This window comes from Carcharhinus amblyrhynchos, chromosome 12 (genome assembly GCF_965287045.1).
Source record: "Carcharhinus amblyrhynchos chromosome 12, sCarAmb.v2.hapA, whole genome shotgun sequence".
In the NCBI taxonomy this organism is placed as follows: domain Eukaryota; kingdom Metazoa; phylum Chordata; class Chondrichthyes; order Carcharhiniformes; family Carcharhinidae; genus Carcharhinus; species Carcharhinus amblyrhynchos.
In genome coordinates, this window is record NC_137335.1 from 78,716,575 (window position 1) to 78,743,723 (window position 27,149).

General features: G+C 43.8%; 1 protein-coding gene across 2 annotated transcripts in view; it reads left to right on the top strand.

Annotated features, from left to right (window-relative positions):
* The window catches only part of tarbp1 (TAR (HIV-1) RNA binding protein 1), a 162,806-nt gene that overhangs the window by 9,063 nt on the left and 126,594 nt on the right, over positions 1-27,149 (top strand). For both annotated transcript variants that reach the window (XM_080200799.1, XM_080200800.1), the window contains exons 4-10: positions 943-1,091; positions 1,952-2,004; positions 2,093-2,190; positions 4,379-4,514; positions 5,022-5,118; positions 12,174-12,263; positions 22,866-23,004. In XM_080200799.1, coding sequence (XP_080056925.1) covers positions 943-1,091; positions 1,952-2,004; positions 2,093-2,190; positions 4,379-4,514; positions 5,022-5,118; positions 12,174-12,263; positions 22,866-23,004 — 762 coding nt within the window. The remainder of the gene's footprint in view (positions 1-942; positions 1,092-1,951; positions 2,005-2,092; positions 2,191-4,378; positions 4,515-5,021; positions 5,119-12,173; positions 12,264-22,865; positions 23,005-27,149) is intronic.

Below are 27,149 nucleotides of genomic sequence, written 5' to 3' on the forward strand. Positions count from 1 at the left end.
ATTTAGAACAAACTCTTAAATAGTTGAATTGTTGAACGGATTACACTGTCATCCAACTTTTCAAATTCTTTCCCAGGCTTCTGTCCTCCAAAAGAAAGACCCTTCAGTTCTTTAATCATTAATGTTTCATTATTCACTAGTACGTAAAACCGTCTGAACTGCCTTTCCTAACCTCTGATTGTGTGGAAATCACTATTTTATATGTGATGGGATGGAAAGGGGTATGGAAGAGAAAGACGTTGAATCAAATTAAAAATGCCATATATTTGAAAGTGTTTGCATTATACCTATATAAAGGGGGTCAATTAGTTGGAGAGCTGATTAGTGATGCAGAGCGACGCTGACACCGTCAGTTCAATTCCCGTACCAGCTGAGGTTATTCATGAAGGCTCCGCCTTCTCAACCTTGCCCCTTGCATGAGGTGTGGTGACCCTTGGGTTAAATCACCAGATACACAAAAGAGGTAGCAGACTATGGCGACTTTATCTTTTATATAGATGATATAGGGGATTGAGTTACATTAGATCCTGAATGTATAATGGTTTTATTTTGGGGAATAGATTTAAAAAAAAGCAGAGATTGAAGTTGGGTTGACACAGTGGTTAGTGCTGCTGTCTCGTTGTGTCGGGGACCCAGGTTCGATTCGCGGCTTGGGTCACTGTGTGGAGTTTGCACATTCTCCCCATGTCTGAGTGGGTTTCCTCTGGTGTTCTGGTTTCCTCCAACAGTCCAAAGATATGCAGGCTGGATTGATTGGCCATGCTAAATTGACCATAGTGTCAGGAGATTAGCAGGGTAAATAAGTGGGGCTATGGGGGTAAGGGCTGGGTGAGATTAAGGTTGGTGCAGATTCGATAGGCTAAAAGGCCTCCTGCACTGTTGGAATTCTATGATCTATAATCTATGAAGTTGGTTATTGAATAGTTTATGTATTACCTGTAGGTCATGCACTTTTCCACACATCTTGGCTCCTTTGTGCTTATAAACGAATGTTCGAAAGTGAAAACAAAACTGCAATGAAAGAAGGCCTGTTCCAGTTTCTGGATCTTGGTGTCATGAAATATCCTTTCAGAACTCAGGAACTGTGTGAGGTAAGTTTCTGAAATTGGCTACGTTTGATAAGCGACAGCTTGTTGACAGCAGGTTCCTGGTTTGCCGACAACAGAAATAAACAAAGATCGTAGCTTTGGTCATGATGCAGGTTTCCAGGTGTTGTTGCTTCAATCAAGGTTTTTAATTTGGGTCAACATTGGGTAATGCTGGCATCCTGTTTCAGAGACCAGCATGTCCTGCGATTGGAACTTTCAATCTGCAGCATTCAAGAATGATGTTTAACGTGTATTATGTGACATAGGAAAGGTGTCATGTGGTAACTTTGAAGCTGCTTTAATTTATAATTACATGAAGGATATTTTTACTTGAATGCAGACAATCCTATATTCCTACTAAAGTTCTCGAATTGCGTATCTTTTAATCCTTTCTACCTATCCTTTTTCTACTCGGCATGGTGGCACAGTGGTTAGGACTGCTGCCTCACAGCGCCAGGGACCTGGGTTCAATTCCTGGCTTGGATCACTGTCTGTGCGGAGTCTGCGTGTTCTCCCTCTGTCTGCGTTGGTTTCCTCCCACAGTCCAAAAGACATGCTGGTTAGGTGCATTGGCCGTGCTAAATTCTCCCCGTACCCGAACAGGTGTCAGAGTATGGCGACTAGGAAGTTTTCACAGTAACGTAATTGCAGTGTTAATGTAAGCCAGGATTATGAAAAAAATGGGGACCAAAAGATGGAAGTAGGAGAAAATCAGTTTAGTTTATTTATTGGTATTACGATACTGATTTTCTCCTACTTCCATCTTTTGGTCCCCATTTTTTTCATAACCCTGCTTTTCTTTCAAATCAAATGATTTACTTTCAGGTTCAAACTATATTAATTAATTTTTTTTAAATTTTAAGTTTATCTGTGGACCAGTGATGGATGCTCTTTCTGAAAGTACATTTTACAGCAGGTAAGTACTTTAATGTCTTAATATGCTGGTTATTTGTGACATGTGATCTTTATCTGTTTTGGTATGTAACTGCATTTCTACTTTTCAGATCTCCTGATCAAGTGATTGGCAGCTGTCCAGTTCTTGCTGAGAAGTTGCAGACATTTTTTGTTGATTTTGTCGAAAATGTGCCTGAAGAATTCAAAGGTAGGTTCTTGTGATTTGTACAATATAGTGTGTAAAAGGTATTCTTGACTGAGTTGTAACAAATTACTTCTCTGTTGAATGAAATAGTCAAAGCTTTGTTGATCGTAACCACTGGTTTTTGTACCCTTGTTCTAACATGGAAGGTAATTTGGACTTTATATGGTACTGGTTAAGAATTTTTCAGCATTTAGTTGTATGAATCCCATCTGTTGGAGTCATTTAAATGGTGACCTGGAGGAATGGACTTCAGATCCAAAATAATGTACAAGCATTCTGTAGCTAAGGTAAACAACTAAACAGATCTCTAAATCTGCTGAAACAACTTCATTCAACAGCCTGGACTGTTGTACAGGAGTTGCATGAGTGTTGTCATGCATTGGCCCATATCCGAATGCAAGTAAGAAAATTCTACAGCAGCTGTTTTTGGAAGAGCTATGCATTTGGATCCCATTGGCATTAGTGCACTTGCTGTCGATGTGTTGCACAGGCAAACAAAGAGCATCTTGCAATGAAGTGATAGCCTTAACCATGCTAATGGTGTAATTTGGATAATGACCAGTGACTGGTAACCACAAACCTTAATCCAAAATGTATCCCAGTTATTAGTTTTTCATGCTTTCTCATGCCCTTTTTTGCTTTATGCTGGAGTGAGACTTTACAGATTCTGTCTGGTACTTTATGTTGTTAGCAGCTAGGTGGGCAGGTGTTTTTTCAACATGGATGAACATCAAGCATGATCGCTGAACACTAATCCTATCTTCACCTGATATCCATGAACAAGTCACCAGGCAATGATCAGGAATGGAATTCCGCACTGGCTTTTATTTGTCTCATTCTCTCCTTGCTACTGCCCTGTTATCTCTCTCCTTCTGCCGTCGCAGCTGAGACCCAACGTTATTGAGGACTGAACCTTTGATTTTCCTGCCGTCTGAACATTTATCTAATTAACCATTCCACGGAGCTGTTTTATACAATTCATCAATTTAGTTTGGAAAATTGTCAGTTTGAAATTATTTTGCACTCAGACCAATTAAACATTCTTTTTTGTTTTGTTTTCTGTGTTAGTTTGGCAATGTTTAAATAATTAGTGAGTAATTAATATATAACAAGTATTTACAGCATCCATCATCTATAAGGCACGTCGGGAATGTGATGGAATATTCTTTGCTTGCCTGGATGAGTGCAGCTCTAATAACATGCAAGAAGTTCAACACCGTTCAGGCTAAAGCAGCCTACTTGATTGGCACCCCATCCACCACCTCCCACTACCGAACTGCAGTGACAGCAATGTGTAAAATCTACTAGAGACACTGCAGCCGGTTTTCTGTCCTCCTTCGACAGCACCTTGCAATCTGCGAACCCACCACGTGGAAGGACAGCAGATGCGCAGGAACACCAGCAATGTGGTTGACTCTCAACTGCCCTCGGACAACTAGGGATGGGCAATAAATGCTGACCAGCCAGTGACATCCATGCCCCACGAATGAATAAAAAAAACTACCTGCAATTTCCTCTCTGAGTCACAGACCATTCTGACTTGGAACTATATTGCTGTTCTTTCATTGTCGATATACCAAAATCCTCGAACCTGCTCCCTAACAGTGTGTACCGACCCCACATGGATTGCAGAAGTTCGGAACAGTGGCTCACCACCACCTACTCAAGGGCAATTAGGGATGGACAGCAAATACCAGCCCAGCCAGCGACATCTGTGTCATGTGAAAGGATACAAAATAAAGATTTGTAGTTGCTATAAGGCTAAATATAAAATAAATAATTGTAGTTACTATACAGTTGGATCATTAGTATAATAAATTGTCTGGTTTGCTAGTGTTTTTCAATAGGAAACCTCCATCACTTTAATAACAGTATGTCAGGGATCATTCCCTGTTCAAACCTGATGATCAATGCTACAATCGTTAAGATAAAATTATGATGTACCTTAAAATGTTAGTGATTGAAATATTTTGATATTTTAATCCCAAGCCAATCCTTAATAGATAACATATTGCACTTGCATTGACAAATGTATATTGAAATTCGTTACTGCTAATGCATGTCATGTTTGAATCAAAACCCTGGAGTCTGGAAATAATTAGTAGTTTGTCTCAGGGGTGCTGTTTGTTGTTGCCTTTTGAATTGCTTTGTATGGAAAGCAAAAAAAAAATGTTTTATTTCCTTTGATTAGGTGACTTCCTCATGAAGCTGATTAAGAGCATGGCTGCCAAGCACTGGTGCGCTATCCCTATACTCTTCATCTCTCGAGCCCTAGTGCACATCCCATCTCGCAAAACCTGGGGAGTAGAAGGGCTTCATGCTCTTCGGTAAGGATGATTGCAGAAGATTAATTTTGACTCTACTGACAACAATTTAAGATTTCCTGCTCTGCCATGGAATGGGGTTAGTGGTTGAGGCAGAAGCTATGTCAACACTGAAGATTAGAATGGACAGTTGGATAAATGAAAAAGGACTGAAGGGAATAGGGTGTGCAAATGTTATTAGAAATTTTTGCTCACATAAAGGGCTAAACACCAACATGGACTTTTTGCGCTGAGACTTTTGGTTCTTTTAAAAAGACAGAAACTTATTGAAAAATGGTATGCTTTATCGGTGATCATTTTACAATACTATTTCATTGCTAACAACACTTCAAAACTTTGAGCCTACTGTTGTGTTGCGGGATGTGCTTAACACTTGCAACTAGAATACATTATGAATCATTGTAATATGCCTTTTGTCTGTGAAGGAACAGATTTAAATAAAAATCTTTATTTACCCTTCTGGAAAATACTAACATTTGGCCTTTGTTTTTTACCTCTGTTGCTTCACAGAGAAGTAATACGCTGCACTATGACCAATCACCAAGTGTTGTTGCGAGGAGCAGCTCAGTGCTACCTTCTGCAGGCTGCAATGCACTTAACTAATGTGGTAAGGAATTCTTACTCCTTTAACTCCTCACCTGCAAGGAATTTCTTCATGCAACACCTGTGCTGGAGCCTTAATGAAATGTAATCTATCGATGTAAAAACAAAAATTGCTGGAAATATTCAGCAGGTTACGGCATTATCTGTGGAGAGAAAGGGTTAACATATCGGGTCTGTGACCTATCATCAGAATTGGGAAAAGTTAGAGGTGTGACCATTTTATGGTATACCTCTGTTTGCATACATGAATTACGCTGGTTAGGCCACAACTGGAGTACTGCGTGCAATTCTGGTCACCGCATTATAGGAAGGATGTGATTGCACTGAAAAATGAGCAGAGATGATTTACCAGGATACTGATTGGACTGGAGGGTCTGAGCTATGAGGAGAGATTGGAAAGGCTGGGGCTGTTTTGCTTGGAGCAACAAAGCTTGAGAGGGGACCTGATAAAGGTGTGCAAGATTATGAGGGGCAGATAGACTGGATCGGAAGGCTCTTTTTCAATTAATAGAGGGGCCAGATTTTAGGTAAGAGATTTGAAGATAAGTGGTAGAAGGTTTAGAGGGGAGTTGAGGAGAAACTTCTTCACCCAGAAGCTGGTGGGAGTCTGGAACTCACTGCCTGGAAAGGTGGTTCAGTCAGAACTCTTGTAACATTGAACAAGTATTTAGATATTCATCTGCACTACTGTGACCTCCAGGGCTATGGGCCAAGTGCTGGAAAATGGGATTAGTGTAGTCAGATTTTTACTGACCAGCGTGGGCATGATGGGCTGATGGCTTTGTGTGTGTAAATGTCTGTGAATCTATTAATTGCCCTGAACTTCTGATGGCCTATCATTTTAAATCTGCTCCTTGTTATCACACTGACGTCTCTATCCTTGACTGACTTCATTGTTCCAGTGAAGCTGAACATTAGCTTCAGAACATCTTTCGATTAGGCACTTTACAACCCTCTAGAATGAACATTGAGTTCAACAAGTAGATGTCTTGTATTAGAGAACTTGAGTATTACTGAAAAAAGAGACATGTCAATGCTTTTCATCTTGCACTGATAGACCATTTTGCACGAATACCAGCATAGGGGAAAACACGGAAGTATCTTATCGGAGAGATTTGTTACATGTTTAGTGACGTCGTTAATTGCATTGCTAAACTGTTTGATTTGATTTATTATTGTCACGTGTATTAGTATACAGTGAAAAGTATTGTTTCTTGTGCACTATACAGACAAAACATACTGTTCATAGAAAAGGAAACAAGTTAGTATAGAATGTTGGTCATAACTAGGGTGTAGAGAAAGATTAACTTAATGCGAGGTAGGTCCATTCAAAAATCTGACAGCAGCAGGGAAGAAGCTGTCCTTGAGTCGGTTGGTACGTGACCTCAGTCTTTTGCATCTTTTTCCCAATGGAAGAAGGTGGAAGAGAGAATGTCTGGGGTGCATGGGGTGGCACAGTGGTTAGCACTGCTGCATCACAGTGAGAGGGACCAGGATTCGATTCCCGGCTCTGTTCACTGTCTGTGTGGAGTTTGTATGTTCTTCCCATGTAAGTGTGGGTTTCTTCCAGGTGCTCTGGTTTCCTCCCACAGTCTGAAAGATGTGCTGGTTAGGTGCATTGGTTGTGCTAAATTCTCCCTCAGTGTATGCGAACAGGCGCCAGAAGTTCGCGATTAGGGGACTTTCACAGTAACTTCATTGCGGTGTTAATGTAAGCCGATTTATGACACTAATAAGTAAACTTCTAATTATGCTGGCTGCTTTGCCAAGACAGCAGGAAGTGTAGACAGTCAATAGATGGGAGGCTGGTTTGTGTGATGGATTGGTTGCATTCACAACCCTTTGTAATTTCTTGCTTTCCGCTTGTGAGCTTATAATGTGGACGTGTTTCAAATAGTTATTGTTTATGGTGCAGTCATTGAGTGAAGCAATATGGTGGAATAATCTGGTCATATTGCAAAATGAAAGAAACCCGCACACCTCAAATCAAGCACTTGTAGAACATGGTGTAAATTAGTAACCCTATTACCAATCTGTTCAATCTCATCTTGTATAAACACTCGCTTGATTGAGGGCCTCAGAGCATAAATTGTTGTTTTCCCATATACTGTTATTCTTGCGGGATGTCCTGATATGAGCAAGATGACGATGGCACAGTAACTAGCATTGCTGCCTCGCACTGCCAGGGAGCTGGGTTTAATTCTTGCCTTGGTTCACTGTCTATGTGGAGCTTGCACATTTTCGTCTTGTCTTTGTGGGTTTCCTCCGGGTGCTTTGGTTTTTCGCCTCAGACCAAAGATTTGTGGGTTAGGTTGATTGGTCATGTTAAATTATCCCTTAGTGTCAGGGGGATTAGGAGGGTAAATGTATGTAGGGTTATGGGAAAGGGGCTGGGTGGGATTGTTGTCAATGCAGGCTCACTGGGTCAAATGGCCTCTTTCTGTACTGTAGATTCCATGATTGTATAAAAAGCTTTGCCATGTCTCTCTTGTCTCAGCAATCCATGAGTTCAACAATTTCAGGCCATAATCTCTGTCTCCTCTTTGTTTCCCTCATTTGCTTGTTCCAGTTTCTCTTTCTTTCAGCAGCACTCCTGCACGAGGCACATCCTTTGTTTCTTGACTTGCCCCATTGCCATTCCCTTTGGCCCTGGAAGACTTCTGTTATTCAATCTCTCCTGTTTTTCAGCCTGTCACAGACCACCTTTTGTTCATACCCCACACACCACTTGCTTAAAACCAATAACATCTCTGACCTTTTTCAGTTCTGATGAAAAGTCACAGACCTGAATCATTAACCCTGTTTCTCTTCTCGGATATTACTGTAACCAGCTGTATTTTCAGCATTTTGTTGTCAGTTCAGATTTCCAGCATTCCCTGTTCTGTTTTTCGATTCCCGTTGAGTTAGTGTCAGCTATATAGTATTTAGGAACAAGAACCTCAGCAGGTTTGGCATCATCTGTAAGGAGAAAAAGTATGGTTAATGTTTCTTCAGAACAAGAGAGGGAGAATGTGTTAGATATTAAAGAGTAGCTGTGAGAGATTGCAGCAAAATGTAGCAACATTTCTTCCTGTACATTTCTTTCCTTTTCCAAGCTCTTCTATTTGTTGACATGTATTGCACTTCACCCAAGAAGACATAGCAATTCAGGCAGCGTACACTCACCACAAATGCTGCAATGGGGTTGATATGAAGTGAATGATGAAATGTTCTTTTGTCTCAATCGTCAGAATTAAGTGCCATGAGATGGGACAAACAGATTAGAAATTGAACATTCAGTTGAGTTGCTGGCTTGCTGCAAAGTAAGCTACAAAACCTTTCCGTTTGTGACTATACCCAAACTTGACTGCTGTGGAAAACTAATTTGTTGTATTTTTTGGATGTGCAATTGGCAATGAGAGTAATTCCACTGAGGACTTTTAATGAATCAAGTTCCATTTCCAATGAAATCTGGAGCTAAAGCTGCTGTACAGTTTATAACTTTGTCCAAAGTTTGAGCTCAGTTGTCCATTCTAAAAATTTTAATCTCACTATGCATTAATAACTGTTAAGGAGAATGATAAGCATGAGCTAACTGGGCTTCAGATAATTGAAGCAGAACAGGTTAGGTATGTGATCTTTCATTTGTACTTATGAAAAAAACAAAATAGAAGCTCTGAAGCAATTTTGTTTTGACAGAGGCAGAAATTGGGAGGAGAAAAAAAAGACTAAAATTGCAAAGCCAAGTTTCAGCAGCAGTCTGAAATGATGCAAAGCAAACGATCTGATTCAAATGATTTGAAGTGACCTTGTAAATTGATCTGGAATTCTTAGAGTCACAGAGGTTTACAGCATGGAAACAGGCCTTTCGGGCCCAACTTGTCCATGCCGTCCTTCTTTTAAAACAACTAAGCTAGTTAAACTAAGTGGAGGATCTTTAAGGAGATCTTTCTTGGTGCTTAACAGAAATTTATTCCGATGGTCAAAAAGGATAGTGGGAGGAGAGGTAATAAGCCGTGGATAACGAAGGAGGTGAAGGAAAGTGTTAAACTAAAAGCGGAGGAATTTAGAGTAGCTAAGAGTAGTGGGCGAGAAGAGGATTGGGAGAGGATTAAATGTCAACAAAGATTGACAAAGAAGTTGATAAGGAAGGGTAGGAGAAGCTATGAAGCTGGGCTAGCGCTTAATATAAAAAAGGATAGCAAGAGTTTTTATAAATATATAAAAAGGAAGAGGCTGGCTAGAGTGAATGTTGGTCCTTTAGAGGATGAGAAAGGGGACCTAGTGGTAGGGGATGGGGATATGGCTAAGATATTGAATAACTTTTTTGTTTCTGTCTTCACGGAGGAGGACGTGAATAATTTGCCGGGTGTTAGCGATGGAAAGGTGGTAGGACTGGAGGGTCTTAATGACATTACTGTTACTAGAAAGGCGGTGCTCGACAGACTGGAGGGGCTGATTGTGGACAAGTCCCCAGGACCGGATGGAATGCATTCGAGGGTTCTGAAAGAAATGGCGGAGGTGATAGTGGATGCCTTGGTGGTTATTTTCCAAACGTCGCTGGATTCCGGGGAAGTGCCGGATGATTGGAAAACGGCTAATGTTACGCCGTTGTTTAAGAAGGGTGCCAGGCAAAAGGCGGGGAATTATAGGCCGGTTAGTTTAACGTCTGTGGTAGGTAAAATGTTAGAATCTGTCATTAAGGAGGAAATTGCGAGGCATCTTGAAGGGAATTGCTTGATAGAGCAGACGCAGCATGGTTTCATTAAAGGGAAGTCGTGTCTGACAAATTTACTGGAGTTCTATGAGGATGTGTCTAGGGCGGTGGATAGAGGAGAGCCGGTGGATGTGGTCTTTCTAGATTTTCAGAAGGCGTTTGACAAAGTGCCTCACAAGAGGTTATTGCAGAAGGTCGAGGGACATGGAGTTGGGGGTAGGGTGTTAGCGTGGATAGAGGATTGGTTGTCAAATAGGAGGCAGAGAGTGGGAGTCAACGGGTGCTATTCGGATTGGCGAATGGTGACTAGTGGAGTGCCCCAGGGGTCGGTGCTGGGGCCTCAGCTTTTTACCATTTATATAGATGATCTGGAGGAGGGAACCGAGTGTAGAGTGTCGAAATTTGCTGATGACACCAAGATTGGGGGAAAGGCAAATTGTGCGGAGGGTGTGGAGAGTCTGCAGAAGGATCTAGATAGGCTGGGCGAATGGGCCAGGAAATGGCAAATGGAATTTAATGTTGGCAAGTGTGAGGTGGTCCACTTTGGTAGGAAGAATGGTAGGAAGGACTATTACTTACGGGGCGAAAAACTGCAGCAGGCGACGGTGCAGAGGGACCTCGGGGTCCTTGTGCATGAGTCGCAAAAACCCAGCTTGCAGGTGCAGCAGGTGGTCAGGAAGGCGAATGGGATGCTGGCCTTCATAGCGAGGGGGATTGAATATAAAAGTAGGGAGGTCTTGCTGCAGCTGTACAGGGCATTGGTGAGGCTGCAGCTGGAGTACTGTGTGCAGTTTTGGGCACCGCACCTGCGCAAGGATATTTTGACCTTGGAGGGAGTGCCGAGGAGGTTTACTAGGCTGATACCGGAGTTGAGGGGGTTGAGCTATGAGGAGAGGCTGAATAAACTGGGCTTGTACTCGTTAGAGTTTGGAAGAATGAGAGGAGATCTCATTGAGACGTATAAGATGATGAATGGGATGGATAGGATAGAGGTGGAAAGACTCTTCCCGCTCAAAAAAGACAATAGGACTAGGGGGCACAGCCTCAAGATAAAAGGGGGGCGGTTTAGAACGGAGTTGAGGAGGAACTTCTTCACTCAAAGGGTGGTGAATCTCTGGAATTCTCTGCCCGTTGAAGTGGTGGAGGCTGCCTCGCTAAATATTTTTAAGACGCGGGTTGATGGGTTTTTGATAGGAGAGGGGATTAAGGGTTATGGGGAGAGGGTGGGAAAGTGGAACTGAGCAGCGACAGATCAGCCATGATCTTATTGAATGGCGGGGCAGGCTCGAAGGGCTGGATGGCCTACTCCTGCTCCTATTTCTTATGTTCTTATGTCCCAATTGCCCGCGTTTGGCCCAAATCCTGCTATACCCATCTTACCCACGATTGTCCAAATGCTTTTTAAAAGACAAAATTGTACCCCCCCTCCCCCCCCCCCCCCCCCCCCCCCCCCCCTCACTTTAAACCTGTTGTGGGTGGCACAGTAGCACAGTGGTTAGCACTGCTGCTTCACAGCTCCAGGGACCTGGGTTCGTTTCCTGGCTTGGGTCACTGTGTGGAGTTTGCACATTCTCCTCGTATCTGCATGGGTTCCCTCTGGATACTCTGGTTTCCTCCCACAATCCAAAGATGTGCAGGTTAGTTTCATTGGGTATGCCAAAGTTGCCCCTTAGTGTACTGAGATGAGTAGGTTAGAGGGATTAGCGGGTAAATGTGTAGCGATACGGGGTAGGGCCTGGGTGGGATTGTGATCGGTGCAGACTCGATGGGCCAAATGGCCTCTTTCTGTACTGTAGGGTTTCTATGCTCTCTAGTTTTAGACTCCCATACCTTTGGGAAAAGATGTTGACTATCTAGCTGATACTCCTCGTTATTTTACAGACTTCTATAAAATCACCCCTAAGCTTCCTATACTTCAGGGGAAGAGTCCCAACCTATCCACCCTCTATACCTCAAACCACCAAGTCCCGTAGCATCTGAGTAAATTTTTTCTGTACTTTTTCTCGTTTAATAATATTCTTTAATAGGGTGACCTGTATGCAGGAAACCTGTGTGAATCCTGGGTCTTCCAGATTGGAGTATAAAGATTTAGAATAAAATGTTTAACAGGTGAAGCCCTTAGCTGTTTTCTCATTTCCACAATCTTTGATTGAAATTCTATCTGCTTTGTCAATCTGTTTTGTTTTTCAAGACTCACTTCAATTTTCCTCAAGTACCCACTCCACATTTAAGGAGATAAGTGAGATCTGTAAGTGATTCTTGTTGCAAGCAACTATTATAGATAGTAAGTTGTTGTCACTGTAATATTGCTGAAGTGTATTTCTGCCACTGAAGATAAACAAGCACATTTTTTGACCTCTTAGGAAAAAGTGACGCTGTCTGACATTTCAAATTTTCTGGTGTCCATTCGAACCGAGGAGGCTTTAACACGAGGTACAAAATTGTGGATGGAGGTAGGAGAATAAAAATGACCGTATATGGAATAGATCCACATATAAAGAGCAGAAACCATGTATTATTTGTTAAGCTGCCCATACAGTTCCTGTAAATAGTCTCACGTCACCAGGTTAAAGTCCAACAGGTTAATTTGGTAGCACGAGCTTTCGGAGCACTGCTCCTTCATCAGGTGAGTGGAGAGTTGGGTTCGCAAACACAGCAAATGTTGACAGAGATCATGGTTGGACTGCGAGCCAACCATTATCTTGCAATTGAGTCTCTGTCTTTATATGCCGTGTTTGTGAACTCAACTCTCCACTCACCTGACGGAGCAGCGCTCCAAAAGCTCATGCTACCAAATAAACTTGTTGGACTTTTAACCTGGTGTTGTGAGTCTTCTTAGTGTGCCCACCCCATCACTCCTGCAGACACCTCCACATCGTAAAGTTTCTGGCAACTTTCTTTAAAACGTTTAAAACTTTTCCTAGTGTTGTGCAGTGATTCGAAAATTTGATCAGACATCTACGTTGTTTCACAGTAGCTGCTTAAACAAGAGGAGGGGTATTAATCTACTTTCATCCCTCTCCCTGGCACCTGCCTGAGTCTGAAACACACACTTCAAGAGTTGCATCTGAAACAGCCCAAATGGACTTTTAAACAGTTTAAAGGTTCTAAAGAAATTTCTCCGAAACCATATGGTGGCTCAACCAGTAATACATGGCTTCTGCTCATCAGGGTTTTAAATGGCCATTGGTGTAAAAATGTCTGTGATCAAGAATGTTTTGGTTTTGTGAAGTCATGATGTGACTGTCTTTCATCAAGGATCAGAGAACCTCCACAAAGACACTCAAACCCTGGGAGGGAAAAAGTTGCTTTCAACTTTGTATTGTATTGCATTGACTATGGAAAGTCAAGGATGGATCTGTTGAGATGTTTAAACAATTTGAGTAAATACACAGAAACTATTTCCCATAGTGGGAGGATCCACAACAAGGCGGCTTTAACTTGAAAGTTAGAGGTAGGCTGATGTCAGGAAGCACTTTTTCACATACAGGATTGTGGACATCTGGAACTCTCCCTAAAATCTCTAGCTGCTAGATCAATTTGAAAATTTATAACTGCAATTGGTAGATTTTGTATTAGGCAAGGATATTCGGAGTTATAGAACCGAGGTAGGCTCACCATGTTAAGGTACAGATGAGCCATGAATGGTGTAACTTAAGTGGCTGATTGGCTTACTTCTGCTTTCATGTTCTCTCTAAGTCTATAAATCACCACTGCCAGATCTCCAGTGCTGTTTTTACATCTAGTAGTTCTTGGTAGTACAGAACTTGAGTATTACTGCAATAAAAGGTGTGCCAAAGTTTTTTGTCTTGCATTCATCAGAACATTTCAAGAATATACTGGTATTCTTGCGAAGTCTCCTGATGAGTGCAGGGCAAAAAACTGCAACATGTCTCTTTTATATTCAAGTGGAAGCAGCATGAAAACCAGCTTGAATGCAGGAAAATTAATAATTATCATTGAGTTTAATTTGGGCAGAGCTATGATTAGTTTCTAACTTTCCTTGAGGGCAACATCAGAATGGTGCAGAAGTCCCAGTAAAATATTGGATGATGTAATCACTGACGTAAGTCACTTGCTTCGTAATTTAATAGAATTCCTACAGTGCAGAAGGAGGCCATTCAGCCCATCAAGTCTGCACTGACCACAATCCTATTCCTGTAACTCCACATATTTACCCTGCTAATCTCCCTGACACTGGGGTCAATTTAGCCTGGCCAATCAACCTAACCCCCACATCTTTGGACTGTACGAGGAAACCGGAGCACCCAGATGGAATCCACGCAGATACAAGAAGAATGTGCAGGCTCCAAGGCTGGAATTGAATCTGGGTCCCTGGTGCTGTGGGGCACAGTAAAAAGTCTGACAACACCAGGTTTTAGTCCAACCTATTTATTTGATAATATTCTCACAAGCAGCAGTGCTAACTCACTGTACCACTTTTGCACCATTTGAGGGATCCATATCAGATCTGCCATTGCAGTGGAACGAGTCCCATGAAAATCTGTCCCTTAATTGTGTTCGGCAGTAAGGCAAAGCACGTGATAGTGAATTGCCAGCCTGTTCGCGAAATGGCCTGCAGGTTCAACCTCTCTTCCGACTGGCAAGACTAAGTTACACCCCTGTGTTTTACAAGCCGCTGTACTACTATATTCCTGCTGGTGGTGCTGCTGACCTGCTAAGCATCATTATTAGTGTAGGTCCTGAATGGAACTGCAGGTCTGAAATGGAGTTTGTGTTCTCCACTGTAAATCCCCATGCCTCGTATTGATACAAAATATAGTGGACAATATTTTTTGAGTTTATAATTCTTGTTTTGATCAGTATTCTGAGACGTTTTGAGAAGGTGGCTAGGGAAGAACCAGCTCTGCTGGTCACTATATCACACATGTTTATGAAAAATAGACTTGCGTTTGTATAAAAGCAAAATACTGCGGATGCTGGAAACCTGAAACAAAACAAAATGCTGGGAAAGTTCAGCAGGTCTGGCAGCAACTGTGAAGAGAATCAGTGTTAATGTTTCAAGTACACGACATTGCCGCACTTTCTCAGTACTGGACTCCCTTTTTTTAATATGCCCCAAGACCCAGAATCTTCTAACTCCAGCAAGAGTGCAACCAACTGAACCACAGTTAACGTGAAGACAAGATGAAGGTGGTTAAAGTTTTTTTCACAGTAACTTCATTGCAGTGTTAATGCTCGGGTACGGGATGTCGCAGCTGGGCTGCAGAGGAACCTGGAGTGGGAGGGTGAGAACCCGGTCGTTGTAGTACGTGTGGGTGCTGGCGACGTAGGCAAAGTGCGGACTGAGGATCTGGGGAGGGAGTATGAGAAGCTGGGAATGGAATTAAAAAGTAGAACCGACAAGGTGGTCGTCTCTGGGCTACTGCCTGAACCGAGTGCAGACGGGCGTAGGGTTGACAGGATAAAGGAAGTGAATGGGTGGCTCAGGGATTGGTGTGGGAGGAATGGGTTCGAATTTATGGGGCATTGGCACCAGTATTGGGGTAGGTGGGACTTGTTCGGGCGGGATGGGGTTGGTCTGAATCGTGCTGGGACCAGAGTGTTGGCGAATCGAGTAAAGAGGACTGTAGACAGGGCTTTAAACTAATTGGGGGGGGAGGGTGCGAGGGTAGGTGACGTTACGAGGTCTAAAGTTAAGGATAGGGTACAGGTAAGGGAAGAGGCCGAGGATGTCCCAGTTGGTGGCGTTACGGCAAATAGGGTCCAGGTGAAGGCTGGGATGAAAGCGCTTTATCTGAATGCACGAAGCATTCGGAATAAAGTGGATGAGCTGGTGGCGCAGATCGACACAAATGGATACGATCTGGTGGCCATTACAGAGACGTGGCTGCAAGGTGACAGGGACTGGGAGATGAATGTACAGGGCTATCAAGTGTTTAGGAAGGATAGGCAGGAGGAAAGAGAGGGTGGCGTAGCTCTGCTGATTAAGGATAGTATCAAGGTGGTAGCAAGGGATGATATCGGAGCCAAAGAGCAGAAAGTGGAATCGTTGTGGGTGGAGATTAGGAACAGCAAAGGGAGGAAGACGCTGGTGGGTGTCGTCTATAGGCCCCCGAATAATGATCTGGAGGTGGGGCGGGCTGTTAACGCGCAAATAAGTGCGGCGTGCAGGAATGGGACGGCAGTAGTTATGGGGGATTTCAATCTGCATATTGATTGGTCGACCCATGTTGGACGAGGTGGGCTCGAGGAGGAGTTCTTGGAATGCTGCCGGGATAATTTCCTTGAACAGTGTGTGTTGGAGCCGACGAGGGAGCGAGCTATCTTGGATCTGGTGCTATGTAATGAGGCGGGTAGAATTAGGGACCTTGCGGTGAAGGATCCTCTTGGAGAGAGTGATCATTGTATGGTGGAGTTTCTGTTGCAGATGGAGGAGGAGAAAGTGGGTTCCCGGACACGCGTCCTTTGTTTGAATAGAGGGGAGTACGGTAGGATGAGAGAAGAATTGGCGAATGTGGACTGGGGGAGCGCGTTGGAAGGTAGGTCTGCTGAGGAGCAGTGGAGGATCTTTAAGGAGATCTTTCTTGGTGCTCAGCAGAAATTTATTCCGATGGTCAAAAAGGACCGTAGGAGGAGAGGTAATAAGCCGTGGATAACGAAGGAGGTGAAGGAAAGGGTTAAATTAAAAGCGGAGGAATTTAGAGTAGCTAAGAGCAGTGGGCGAGAAGAGGATTGGGAAAGGTTTAAATGTCAACAAAGATTGACAAAGAAGTTGATAAAGGAGGGTAGGAGAAGCTATGAAGCTGGGCTAGCACTTAATATAAAAAAGGATAGCAAGAGTTTTTATAAATATATAAAAAGGAAGAGGCTGGCTAGGGTGAACGTTGGTCCTTTAGAGGATGAGAAAGGGGACCTAGTGGTAGGGGATGGGGATATGGCTAAGGTATTGAATAACTTTTTTGTTTCTGTCTTCACGGAGGAGGACGTGAATAATTTGCCGGGTGTTAGCGATGGAAAGGTGGTAGGACTGGAGGGTCTTAATGACATTACTGTTACTAGAGAGGTGGTGCTCGACAGACTGGAGGGGCTGATTGTGGACAAGTCCCCAGGACCGGATGGAATGCATCCGAGGGTTCTGAAAGAAATGGCGGAGGTTATAGTGGATGCCTTGGTGGTTATTTTCCAGACGTCGCTGGATTCCGGGGAAGTGCCGGAAGATTGGAAAACGGCTAATGTTACGCCGTTGTTTAAGAAGGGTGCCAGGCAAAAGGCGGGGAATTATAGGCCGGTTAGTTTAACGTCTGTGGTAGGTAAAATGTTAGAATCCGTCATTAAGGAGGAAATAGCGAGGCATCTTGAAGGGAATTGCTTGATAGGGCAGACACAACACGGTTTCATTAAAGGGAAGTCGTGTCTGACAAATTTACTGGAGTTCTATGAGGATGTGTCTAGGGCAGTGGATAGAGGAGAGCCGGTGGATGTGGTCTTTCTGGATTTTCAGAAGGCGTTTGACAAGGTACCTCACAAGAGGTTATTGCAGAAGGTCAGGGGACATGGAGTTGGGGGTAGGGTGTTAGCGTGGATAGAGGATTGGTTGTCAAATAGGAGGCAGAGAGTGGGGGTCAATGGGTGCTATTCGGATTGGCGGTTGGTGACTAGTGGGGTGCCCCAGGGGTCGGTGCTGGGGCCTCAGCTTTTTACCATTTATATAGATGATCTGGAGGAGGGAACCGAGTGTAGGGTGTCGAAATTTGCTGATGACACCAGGATTGGGGGAAAGGCAAATTGTGCGGAGGGTGTGGAGAGTCTGCAGAAGGATCTAGATAGGCTGGGCGAATGGGCCAGGAAATGGCAAATGGAATTTAATGTTGGCAAGTGTGAGGTGGTCCACTTTGGTAGGAAGAATGGTAGGAAGGACTATTACTTACGTGGCGTAAAACTGCAGCAGGCGACGGTGCAGAGGGACCTCGGGGTCCTTGTGCATGAGTCGCAAAAACCCAGCTTGCAGGTGCAGCAGGTGGTCAGGAAGGCGAATGGGATGCTGGCCTTCATAGCGAGGGGGATTGAATATAAAAGTAGGGAGGTCTTGCTGCAGCTGTACAGGGCATTGGTGAGGCTGCAGCTGGAGTACTGTGTGCAGTTTTGGGCACCGCACCTGCGCAAGGATATTTTGACCTTGGAGGGAGTGCCGAGGAGGTTTACTAGGCTGATACCGGAGTTGAGGGGGTTGAGCTATGAGGAGAGGCTGAATAAACTAGGCTTGTACTCGTTAGAGTTTAGAAGAATGAGGGGAGATCTCATTGAGACGTATAAGATGATGAATGGGATGGCTAGGATAGAGGTGGAGAGACTCTTCCCACTCAAAAAAGACAGTAGGACTAGGGGGCACAGCCTCAAGATAAAGGGGAGGTGGTTTAGAACGGAGTTGAGGAGGAACTTCTTCACTCAAAGGGTGGTGAATCTCTGGAATTCTCTGCCTGTTGAAGTGGTGGAGGCTGCCTCGCTAAATATTTTTAAGAAGCGGGTTGATGGGTTCTTGATAAGAGAGGGGATTAAGGGTTATGGGGAGAGGGCGGGAAAGTGGAACTGAGCCACGACAGATCAGCCATGATCTTATTGAATGGCGGGGCAGGCTCGAAGGGCTAGATGGCCTACTCCTGCTCCTATTTCTTATGTTCTTATGTAAGCCTACATGTGACATTAAGAAATAAAAATATTTTAAAAACATATGAGATATCTATGAAAAACAATGATTGAAACTGAATCCGTGGTGGTTTGTAAAGTGAAATGGATAAATATTTGTGATAAATATGGAGTGAGGGCAGGAAATGTATCTTAGTACTGATTCCACAGGTACCATGGACTGATTTACTTCCATCAATGTAAATTTTGATAATTGAAGCTAGGAGTTACAATTTTTAGATCAGCTGTTATAATATAGCTTTTAGCCAGCTGTCAATATTCATGTGATTATGTTCCTGAGAAGCGCACAAGGGTGGCGCGGTGGCATAGTGATTAGCATTGCTGCCTCAAGTGCCAGGTTCGATTCCGGCCTCGGGTGATTGTCTATGTGGAGTTTGTGGGTTCTCCCCGTGTCTGCATGTGTTTCCTGGGGGTGCTTCGGTTTCCTCCCACAGTCAGGCTGGGGGGTGGCTTGGAGGAGAACGTCCAGGTGGTGGTGTTCCAATGTGTCGCTTGACCTAGCAGGACAGTAGAAGGTGAACTACTTGGACTATGGCCTTTTTTTAATTTAGCTTTTCTGTATTTCCATTTTTCTCATACCTTGTATTTGAAGAATTTTGTTGTTGGAGGCCATTTAGGGCCTTGGTTCAACATTTCAGCACTGTCAACAATGCAGACTTCTCCCTGTACCGGAGTGGTCTTGCATGAGATGATGTGCTCAAGGCTCTGGAATGGGATTTGAACCTATTGGTGACTGGGAATGCCTCAGAGGATTTTCCGTCATCCAGTACTCTGGCCATCATGGAACTGGCATACCATCTGAATGAATTTGGGGGAGCAGCCGAATTTTGACATGATCCTCCACAGGCCTTGTTGGCTGACAGTGTCGAAGACTTTCGTGAGGTCAACAAAGGTTGTGCACAGCTTGCAATTCTGCTCTTGACACTTCTCCTGAAGTTGGCGTGCAGCAAAAATCATGCCAATAGTCCTGCAACCTTTGCGGAAGCCACACTGACTCTGGAAGCCGGCCCAGCTCCAGATGAGTGACCAGATGATTTAACAGGACTTTTGTGAGGGTTTTTCCTGTGACGGAGAACAGCGAGATTCCTCGGTGGTTGTCACATACTTACCGATTGCCCTTCCTCTCGTACAGGTGTACGATGGAAGCATCTTTAAGTTCCTGAGGAATGGATCCTTGCTTCCAAAAGGACGGTGAGCTTCTCGATAAGTACAGGACCAGCAGCTTTGCAGATCTCCGCGAGTATGGCATCTGCCCCTGGGGCTTTGCCACTGGATAGCTGGCTGACAGCTTTCATGACTTCAGCTACTACCGTTGGGGAATCCTGTCTATTGCCTCATGTTAATAGATGACAGTCAATTGAGGATGGCTTCAAAACGTTCAGCCCATCTCTGCAGGATCTGAGTTCTCTATATGATGAGTTGTACCATCTGTACTCAGGAGGGGGAATTCCTGAGAGATTGAGGTCCGTAGAGAGTGTTGAGGACTTCATAGAACCGTTTCAAGTTGTTTCTGTCAGCATACCCCTGTATTTCATCTGCCTTGGCGCTCAGCCAGGCATCCTGCATTTTACACAGTTTATTCTGGACTGTCCTGCAAGCACTGCTACAAGCATTTTTCTTGGCAGCTGAAGATGGGTCATTCTGACAGGCCCGATGAAGATGGTACTTTTCAACAAGTGAAAGCCTGTATCTCCTCATCATTCTCATCGAACCAGTCATGCTGCTTGCGGGTAGAGGGCCTGAGCATCTTCAGTGTAGATGTATGGACAGCATCCCTGAAGCGTTTCCAGTTGCCCTCAGCACTGCTTGCGAGGTGTAGGTCAACAAGCTTGATTTCTAAGTCTTCAGCCAGTGCTGAAGCTATGCTGGGGTTCTTTAGCTTGGCTGCATTGATTCTTTTCATAACCTTGCTTCCTTGTGGTCCCCTCTTGGGTCTGATGCTGAGCCTGACTTTGGAGACAATGAACCTGTGATCTGTCCAGCAGTCAGTACCACACTCTGACGTCCTGCCTGTCTTTTCTCCTGACAATGACATAGTCAATAAAATGGCAAAGCTTAGAGCGGGGGTGCATCCAAGAGGTCTTGTTACGGGTAGGCAGATGGAAGGTTGTGTTGGTGATGAGGAGGTTGTGTGCTGCACAGGGCTTCATTAAGTGAAGGCCGTTACTGTTACACTTGCCGACTCCATGCGTCCCTACCAGATTGCAGAGTCACACCCTACTCTTGCACTGAAATCGTCAAGCAAGATCAGCTTGTCGGTGCTGCTCACTGCTATAGTAGGGCGTCTCGTTCTTTATAGAACTTGTCTTTCATCTCGCCTGGGTTGTTCATTGTAGGGGCATAGGCACTGATCAGGGTAGCTTGACTTCTGTTCTGTAGCGGAAGCTGTAACGTCTTAAGCCAGTCGTTTACACCCTTGGGTAGACTATCAAGTTTCTGAACAAAGTGACTCCTGATGGCAAATCTAACTCCAGCATCACGACGCTCATCGCTGCCGCGACTGCTCCAGAGAAAAGTGTATCCAACTCCACTTCCAGTCAACTGATCTATATTGGCAAGATGAGTTTCACTCAGGGCTGCAATATCAATGTTGTATCTTGCAAGCTCTCTGGCAACTAAGGCTGTTCTTCTCTCTGGTCTGTCTGCTGTGGGGCTGTCCAAAAGCGTGCGCATGTTCCAGGTGCCAAGGGTGAGCGGTGTCACCTCGTGCTTTATTTTGTTTATTCAACCGCAAGATGGGATCCCTGCCAGCCGCAGTAAACTGGCCAGGGTGTAGTGAAGCAGGCAATGTTTAGGGCACCTTTTCTAGCCCCTTTCTCGTTCTACGGAGGTGAGCAGTGCGTTCCTGAAGAGGTCTGCTCAGTCGCCCAGGTAGACGCTGAGTTTCACTGCTGCTTCAGTCAGTGGAAAATGACCATTAGACTTGAGCCGCCTGTGTCCAGGTCCGTGACTACACCTCCCCAGTGTATTCACACCTGCTGCTTCGTCACTCGCCCGTCGCCACAGGAGTTCAAGGGTTGAACTGATGATGATGGTGTCGAGACTAGCGCTTGATTTGGATTAAAGTGAGGGAGAGTTGCGCAGCATCAGCCTCACTCTCTCTTCCCAATTCCCATCTAGATCCAGTGGCAAGACAAGAGTCAAGACGGCTGGAAATGGGACTAGGTGCAGTGGATGACCAGGACGTCTTCTGTATCTTGGTCCTGCTCTTCGCGTTCCATGACACTTGCAAAGACCGCCTTCTTGACCATTGGACCTTCCATTGGTCTTGTCCACTCAATCTGCCGGAGTATGTCTTCACATGCTGGGATAGACATCTCCCTATCTCACCGAGGGCTGAGACCCGTCGGCTACCCTCACCTGGTTTAGCTGGCTTGTCAAAGCCGTTGCCCGGGGTGTGGCCACTGTTGTATGCAAACAGCTACAGGAGCCACAGGTGAGAGCTGAGTGCCAGGTGGAGACAAAGGGTGAACAAACCACCTGAAAGGACGCGACATGTTCCCTCACCAAAGGTACTACCCCTCCCTGACACCCCATACGTGCCCAGTTAGCACGATACGTAAAGGGTAAAGGCAGAGGATGTAGCATATTTGGTTTTTCAGAAGGCACGCAATGAGGTCCACGTAGCTCGTTACCCAAGATTAGGACTCTCAGTATGGGGCACTATATTGGCATGGTTAGTTAACAGACATAAACCAGAAGGTAGGGATAAACAGGTCGTTTTGAGGATGGCAGAGTGTATCTAGTGGAGTGCTTCAAGGAACAGTGCTTGGGCTTCGGAAATTACAACCTATACAAATGACTTAAATGAGTGGACGGAATTGAACATATCAGATTTTCTGACAATATAAAGTTAGGTGAGAAAGGATACTGTGAGAAAGCTGTAAAGAGAATACAAAGGGATATACGCCAATTTTAGTGGTTTGGTGAGAAGGTGTGTCAGATAGTATATATGGTGATACACAAAACCATCCACTTTGGCAAAAGAACTCAGAGCTTGAACTGTCATTTTCTTCTGATGATTTCCAGCTCTTCTCTCCCCACTTCTCTTGCTGATGGTGGGCATAATATATATAGTCACTGGGAACATTCCAGTATCTTGGCGATGTGCTTGTTCTTTGTGAGAACCTGAACGGTGAGTGGTAGAGTCCAGTCCTGCATCATCTGGCATCCACACCTTTCACTGTCCAGCAGTTCTCTGGTCCACCAAATGAAGAAACTTAGCTTTTTTTTTCTCTCTTTTCTGACTTGGGATGGGAACGGTGGACCTTTTTAACCTGCATTTCAAGTAATTTCTTGATAGATTTGTTCGTACTATGGGCAGATACATTGCAATCATTTATCCAACTTGAATCTAATTTCTTGTTTCTTGTGGATTTTTATTTTAGTTGTGCAAGTGGTTACACTGTAATGATGGAAATTTTAGGCCTGAAGAAGGTGCCACTCAGATGCCTGTGAAGAGATCTGCCTTAAGTGTATATGTTCAGAATCTAGTGGAACAATACATGAAGGTTCCAGCGACTGAAGGTAAAAGGCTTCCTTGGAGTATTTTCATCAATTGTATTTTGTTTCTACTATTTTAAGTGTTTGGGAACGTCTTATAGTGCAGCGGATAGTGTCCCTATCTCTTAAGTCAAGATGCTTTGGGTTTGGACATTATGCAGGACATAATGGCCAAGTGTCCACAGTGTGGCCAAACAGGTTGAGTAGCAGCCTATAAATCCTGCCACTTGGTTTGACAGAGAGTCTCCTGGTTAGCCATACTTGATGTGGAGTAGCACTTCTCAAGCCTCTGGCGACCTGTTAGTCACATGAACAGACATAAGCGCATGCTTTGTCTGCCTCAAGTGCTGCTTGAATTGGGGAGGAGATGGAGGCAAGTTGTAATTATCTAGTTCAATGCTACACATCAGTGAGAGGGTGAACCAGCCTCTCGAGTCTGCTATGTCATTTAATGAGATCATGGCTGACATGTATCTTAACTGCAACCATTGACCTTGACTTCACAACATTGTCCAGCAAAAAAAAACTAAAGATTTCAAATTTAAAATGAATTGAGCCGGCATTTACTGTAGGGGAGACCTTTTACTACCCTTCATGTGAAAAATTACAAGTTTTATCATTCATATCCTGAACAACATGGCTCTGATTTTGAGATCCTCTTATCTTAAACGTCTTTCACTTGTTGGAGAATCTATCTCTAATTCTTAACAATTCCTTTAAGAATATCACACTGCATGGACTGCAGCAGTTGAAGGCAGCTCACCACCGATGTCTCAAGGGCAATTAGGAATGGACAATAAATGCTGGCCTAGCCAATGAAACCTACGTCCCTTAAATGAATTAAAAAAAACTGGAAGCCTCAATCAAAGTAACACCCACCACGTATCAAGGAAGACAAGACAGGTTTATGATTTCTGCTCATAAACTGACCTTTTGAACTGTGATAATGTTTTGATGGACCTACTTTGTTTCGCTTTGTTCTGTTTTAACATAGAAGCATAAAAACCTAGAAGTAGGGATAGGCCAATTGGCCCTTTGAGCCTGCGCTGCTTGTGGCTGATCATTGAATTCAATATCCTCATTTCCTGCCCTGCCCCACACCCTTAGATCCCTCTAGCCACAAGAGCTATATCCAATTCCTTCTCTAAATCAGGCAATGTTTTGGCCTCAACTACATTCTGTGGGGGTGAATTCCACACATTCACCACCCTCTGGGTGAAGAAATTTCTCCTCGCCTCAGTTCTAAAAGGTTATCCTCAAACTATGATCCCTAGTTCTGGACTCCCCCACCATTTGCTCCAAAATAGATGACCTTACATTTTATCTTTGCTAAAAATTAATTTATAATTTATAAAATTAATTTGTGTTAAAAATTAATTTACATAATAACCAACCACTGCTCTATCTATTCACTCAATATACATGTCTTTCTAATTTTATGTTTCTTCCTCTGTTAACTGCAATTTTTAAGTGTGGCACAGTAGTTAGCACTGCTTCCTCACAGCGCCAAGGACCCAGGTTTGATTCCCGGTTTGGGTCACTGTCTGTGTGGAGTTTTCACGTTTTCCCTGTGCCTGTGTTTCCTCCAGGTACTTCGGTTTCCTCCCGCAGTCCAAAGATGTGTGGGTTAGGTGGATTGGCCATGATAAATCTCCCCTCAGTGTCAGGGGCATTAGCAGGTTATGTACGTGGGGTTACGGGAATAGGACTTTGGTGAGATTGTTGCCGGTGCAGGCTCAATGGGCCATGTGGCCTCCTTCTGCACTATAGGAATTCTCTGATTCTTCTATGATTGTTATTGATGCTATGTATTATACCAGCAATCTGTATGTCATTGGCAAGCAATTTTGGGTCAGGAAAATGTTACCGAAGTCTATATAATACATAGTGAATAGTTGAAGGCAAGCTTAGATCCTACTGGGCATCAATAGTCACTTTATTATCTTTGCTTCCTGTCTTCTACTGCCCTAACTAATCACCTAGCCAGGTCAATAATGTACTTTCTGTTACTTAGTTTTAGAATGTCTTCTGGGGAGGAAATGTCTTTAAATTGTTCAAACATTCTTGTGTGATTTTGTTGTCACTTTAGCACTGCACGAGTGAGATTTCTTAAAGCACTGAGCTGTGGAAGCTGTCATGAAAACATAGAACAACTCTGTTATTGTAATGCCAGCAAGAATTAAAATACAACTGCTGCATGGGGCTTGAAATAACAGGATTCCAAGTTCGGCATTGGACAAGGCCTTCTGTAAACCTTCGGACGAGTTGTCTTTTTCCCTTGAATGTTTGCCCTTCTTCCACTTGCTGTTCCCTATCTTGTCACACTGTACAGCAGCAGTCCATTTCCTCCTTTACCATCTCCTACTGTTGCCTTTCACTCTCAAATCCAATGCATTTCCATTACTTCTAATATGCCTGCCTAAACTGCCCATTCTCCGGTACCTTCGCTGCTGAATAATCTTTGACTATGCCCAGGAAGCTGTGGAGGCCAGGTCCTCGGTCATTTTCATGGTTGGGATTGGTAGGTTTTTAGTAAGTAGAGGAATTAAGGGTTACAGAGTTAAGGCAGGAAAGTGGGCTTTGAGTGTTAGATCAGCCATGATCTTATCAATTGGCAGAGCATGCTCAAAGGATTGAATGGCCTACTCCTGTTCCTGTTTCTTATGGTGTTGCAAGAACCTTTCAAATCCTCACTCCAAACTATTCACCTTTGTGCCCTCCACCCCTTTGCAAACCATATCCAAACTTCTTGGAATGCAAATGGCACTTTTTCTAACACCTTAAACCATTCAAACACAGTGAGCGATGCCAAGCTGCGTCCATGTTATTAAGCACTGAATATCCTTCTGTGCCACTCTTTTGCTTTTCAGCTCCAGCGCTATGTTGTACATTTATATTTATGGAAAACATAGTTCTTGTCTTCTACTGGTTGAGAGGCGACCTGATAGAAGTCTACAAGATTATGAGGAGCATGGACAGAGTGGTTAGCCAGAAGCTTTTTCCTTTGGTGGAAGACTCAATTACTAGTGGGGCATAGGTTTAAGGTGCAAGGGGCAAGATTTAAAGGAGATGTACAAGGCAAGTTTTTTTAGACAGAGGGTGGTGGGTGCCTGGAACCTGCTGCCAGGGGAGGTAGTGGAAGCTGATACCAAAGTGAGTTTGAGGCATCTGGACAAATACATGAATAGGATGGGAATAGACGGATAAGATCCCCGGAAGGGTAGACGGCTTTAGTTCAGCCGGGTGGCATGGTCAGTAAAGGCTTGGAGGGCCGAAGGGCCTGTTCCTGTACTGTAATTTTCTTTGTTCTTTGCACTTTATTAATTATTATATGACACTTTCCACATGGTGATGTATATTTCATTTTTGAGACTGGGCTGCTGACCAGTAATATTTCTGTACTTTAGATATCATCCTCACAAGCATCTACGAAGTGCAGTAAAGCTGGAGACCAAACACCACACTGCTGTATCAAGTACTAAAGAAAATTTGTTTCAGGATAAGCCTGTTGCATTAATCTAGAGGTTATGCTTCTGCATGATTTGATATCCTCCCAAACTTGCCATGATGCATTCAACCAGGCGGCAGCGCTTTGTATGTTCTGATTTTCTCTCCCTCAACTCTGTAAACAATGGCAGAGTTGAAAAGTGGAACATTTTTCTATTTTGGGCACTTAGCGTCTGTGTTAAGCATTCCCAGGTGACATCTAGCATGAGTCAGATGCAGAGTAAAACCTCAACAATAGATCGTAGCTACAGTCTCAAAAGAGCATCATTGTGACCTTCTTCTTACTCCAGTCATCCTTAAAAGGTTTAATGGGTTTGGTTGGGTGGCGAGCATTTATTTTATTATTAGTACTCTCCAACAGATGCAAACTGCAATTATTGAAAAAAAGTGAAACACTTCTTAAGTTAAAAACATCATATTGTTAACCTGTTAAGAAATATGCTATTAACCATTAGCAAGCTTCAGTGGGACTTCCAGTTCAGGTCTGGTTTGAAAGTACAGCTTCAGTTCAATTCAGTACATGTGCTTTTTCATATAATAGGTGCTTTCTTTTGATGGTATCCCCAGCTGACCTGGAGATTTGAGGCTGGTAGGTCAAGGGGGGTGAAAAGGTTGGATACAAGCCATAACAATAACAAAAATAGTTAAACATTTCAAAAAGG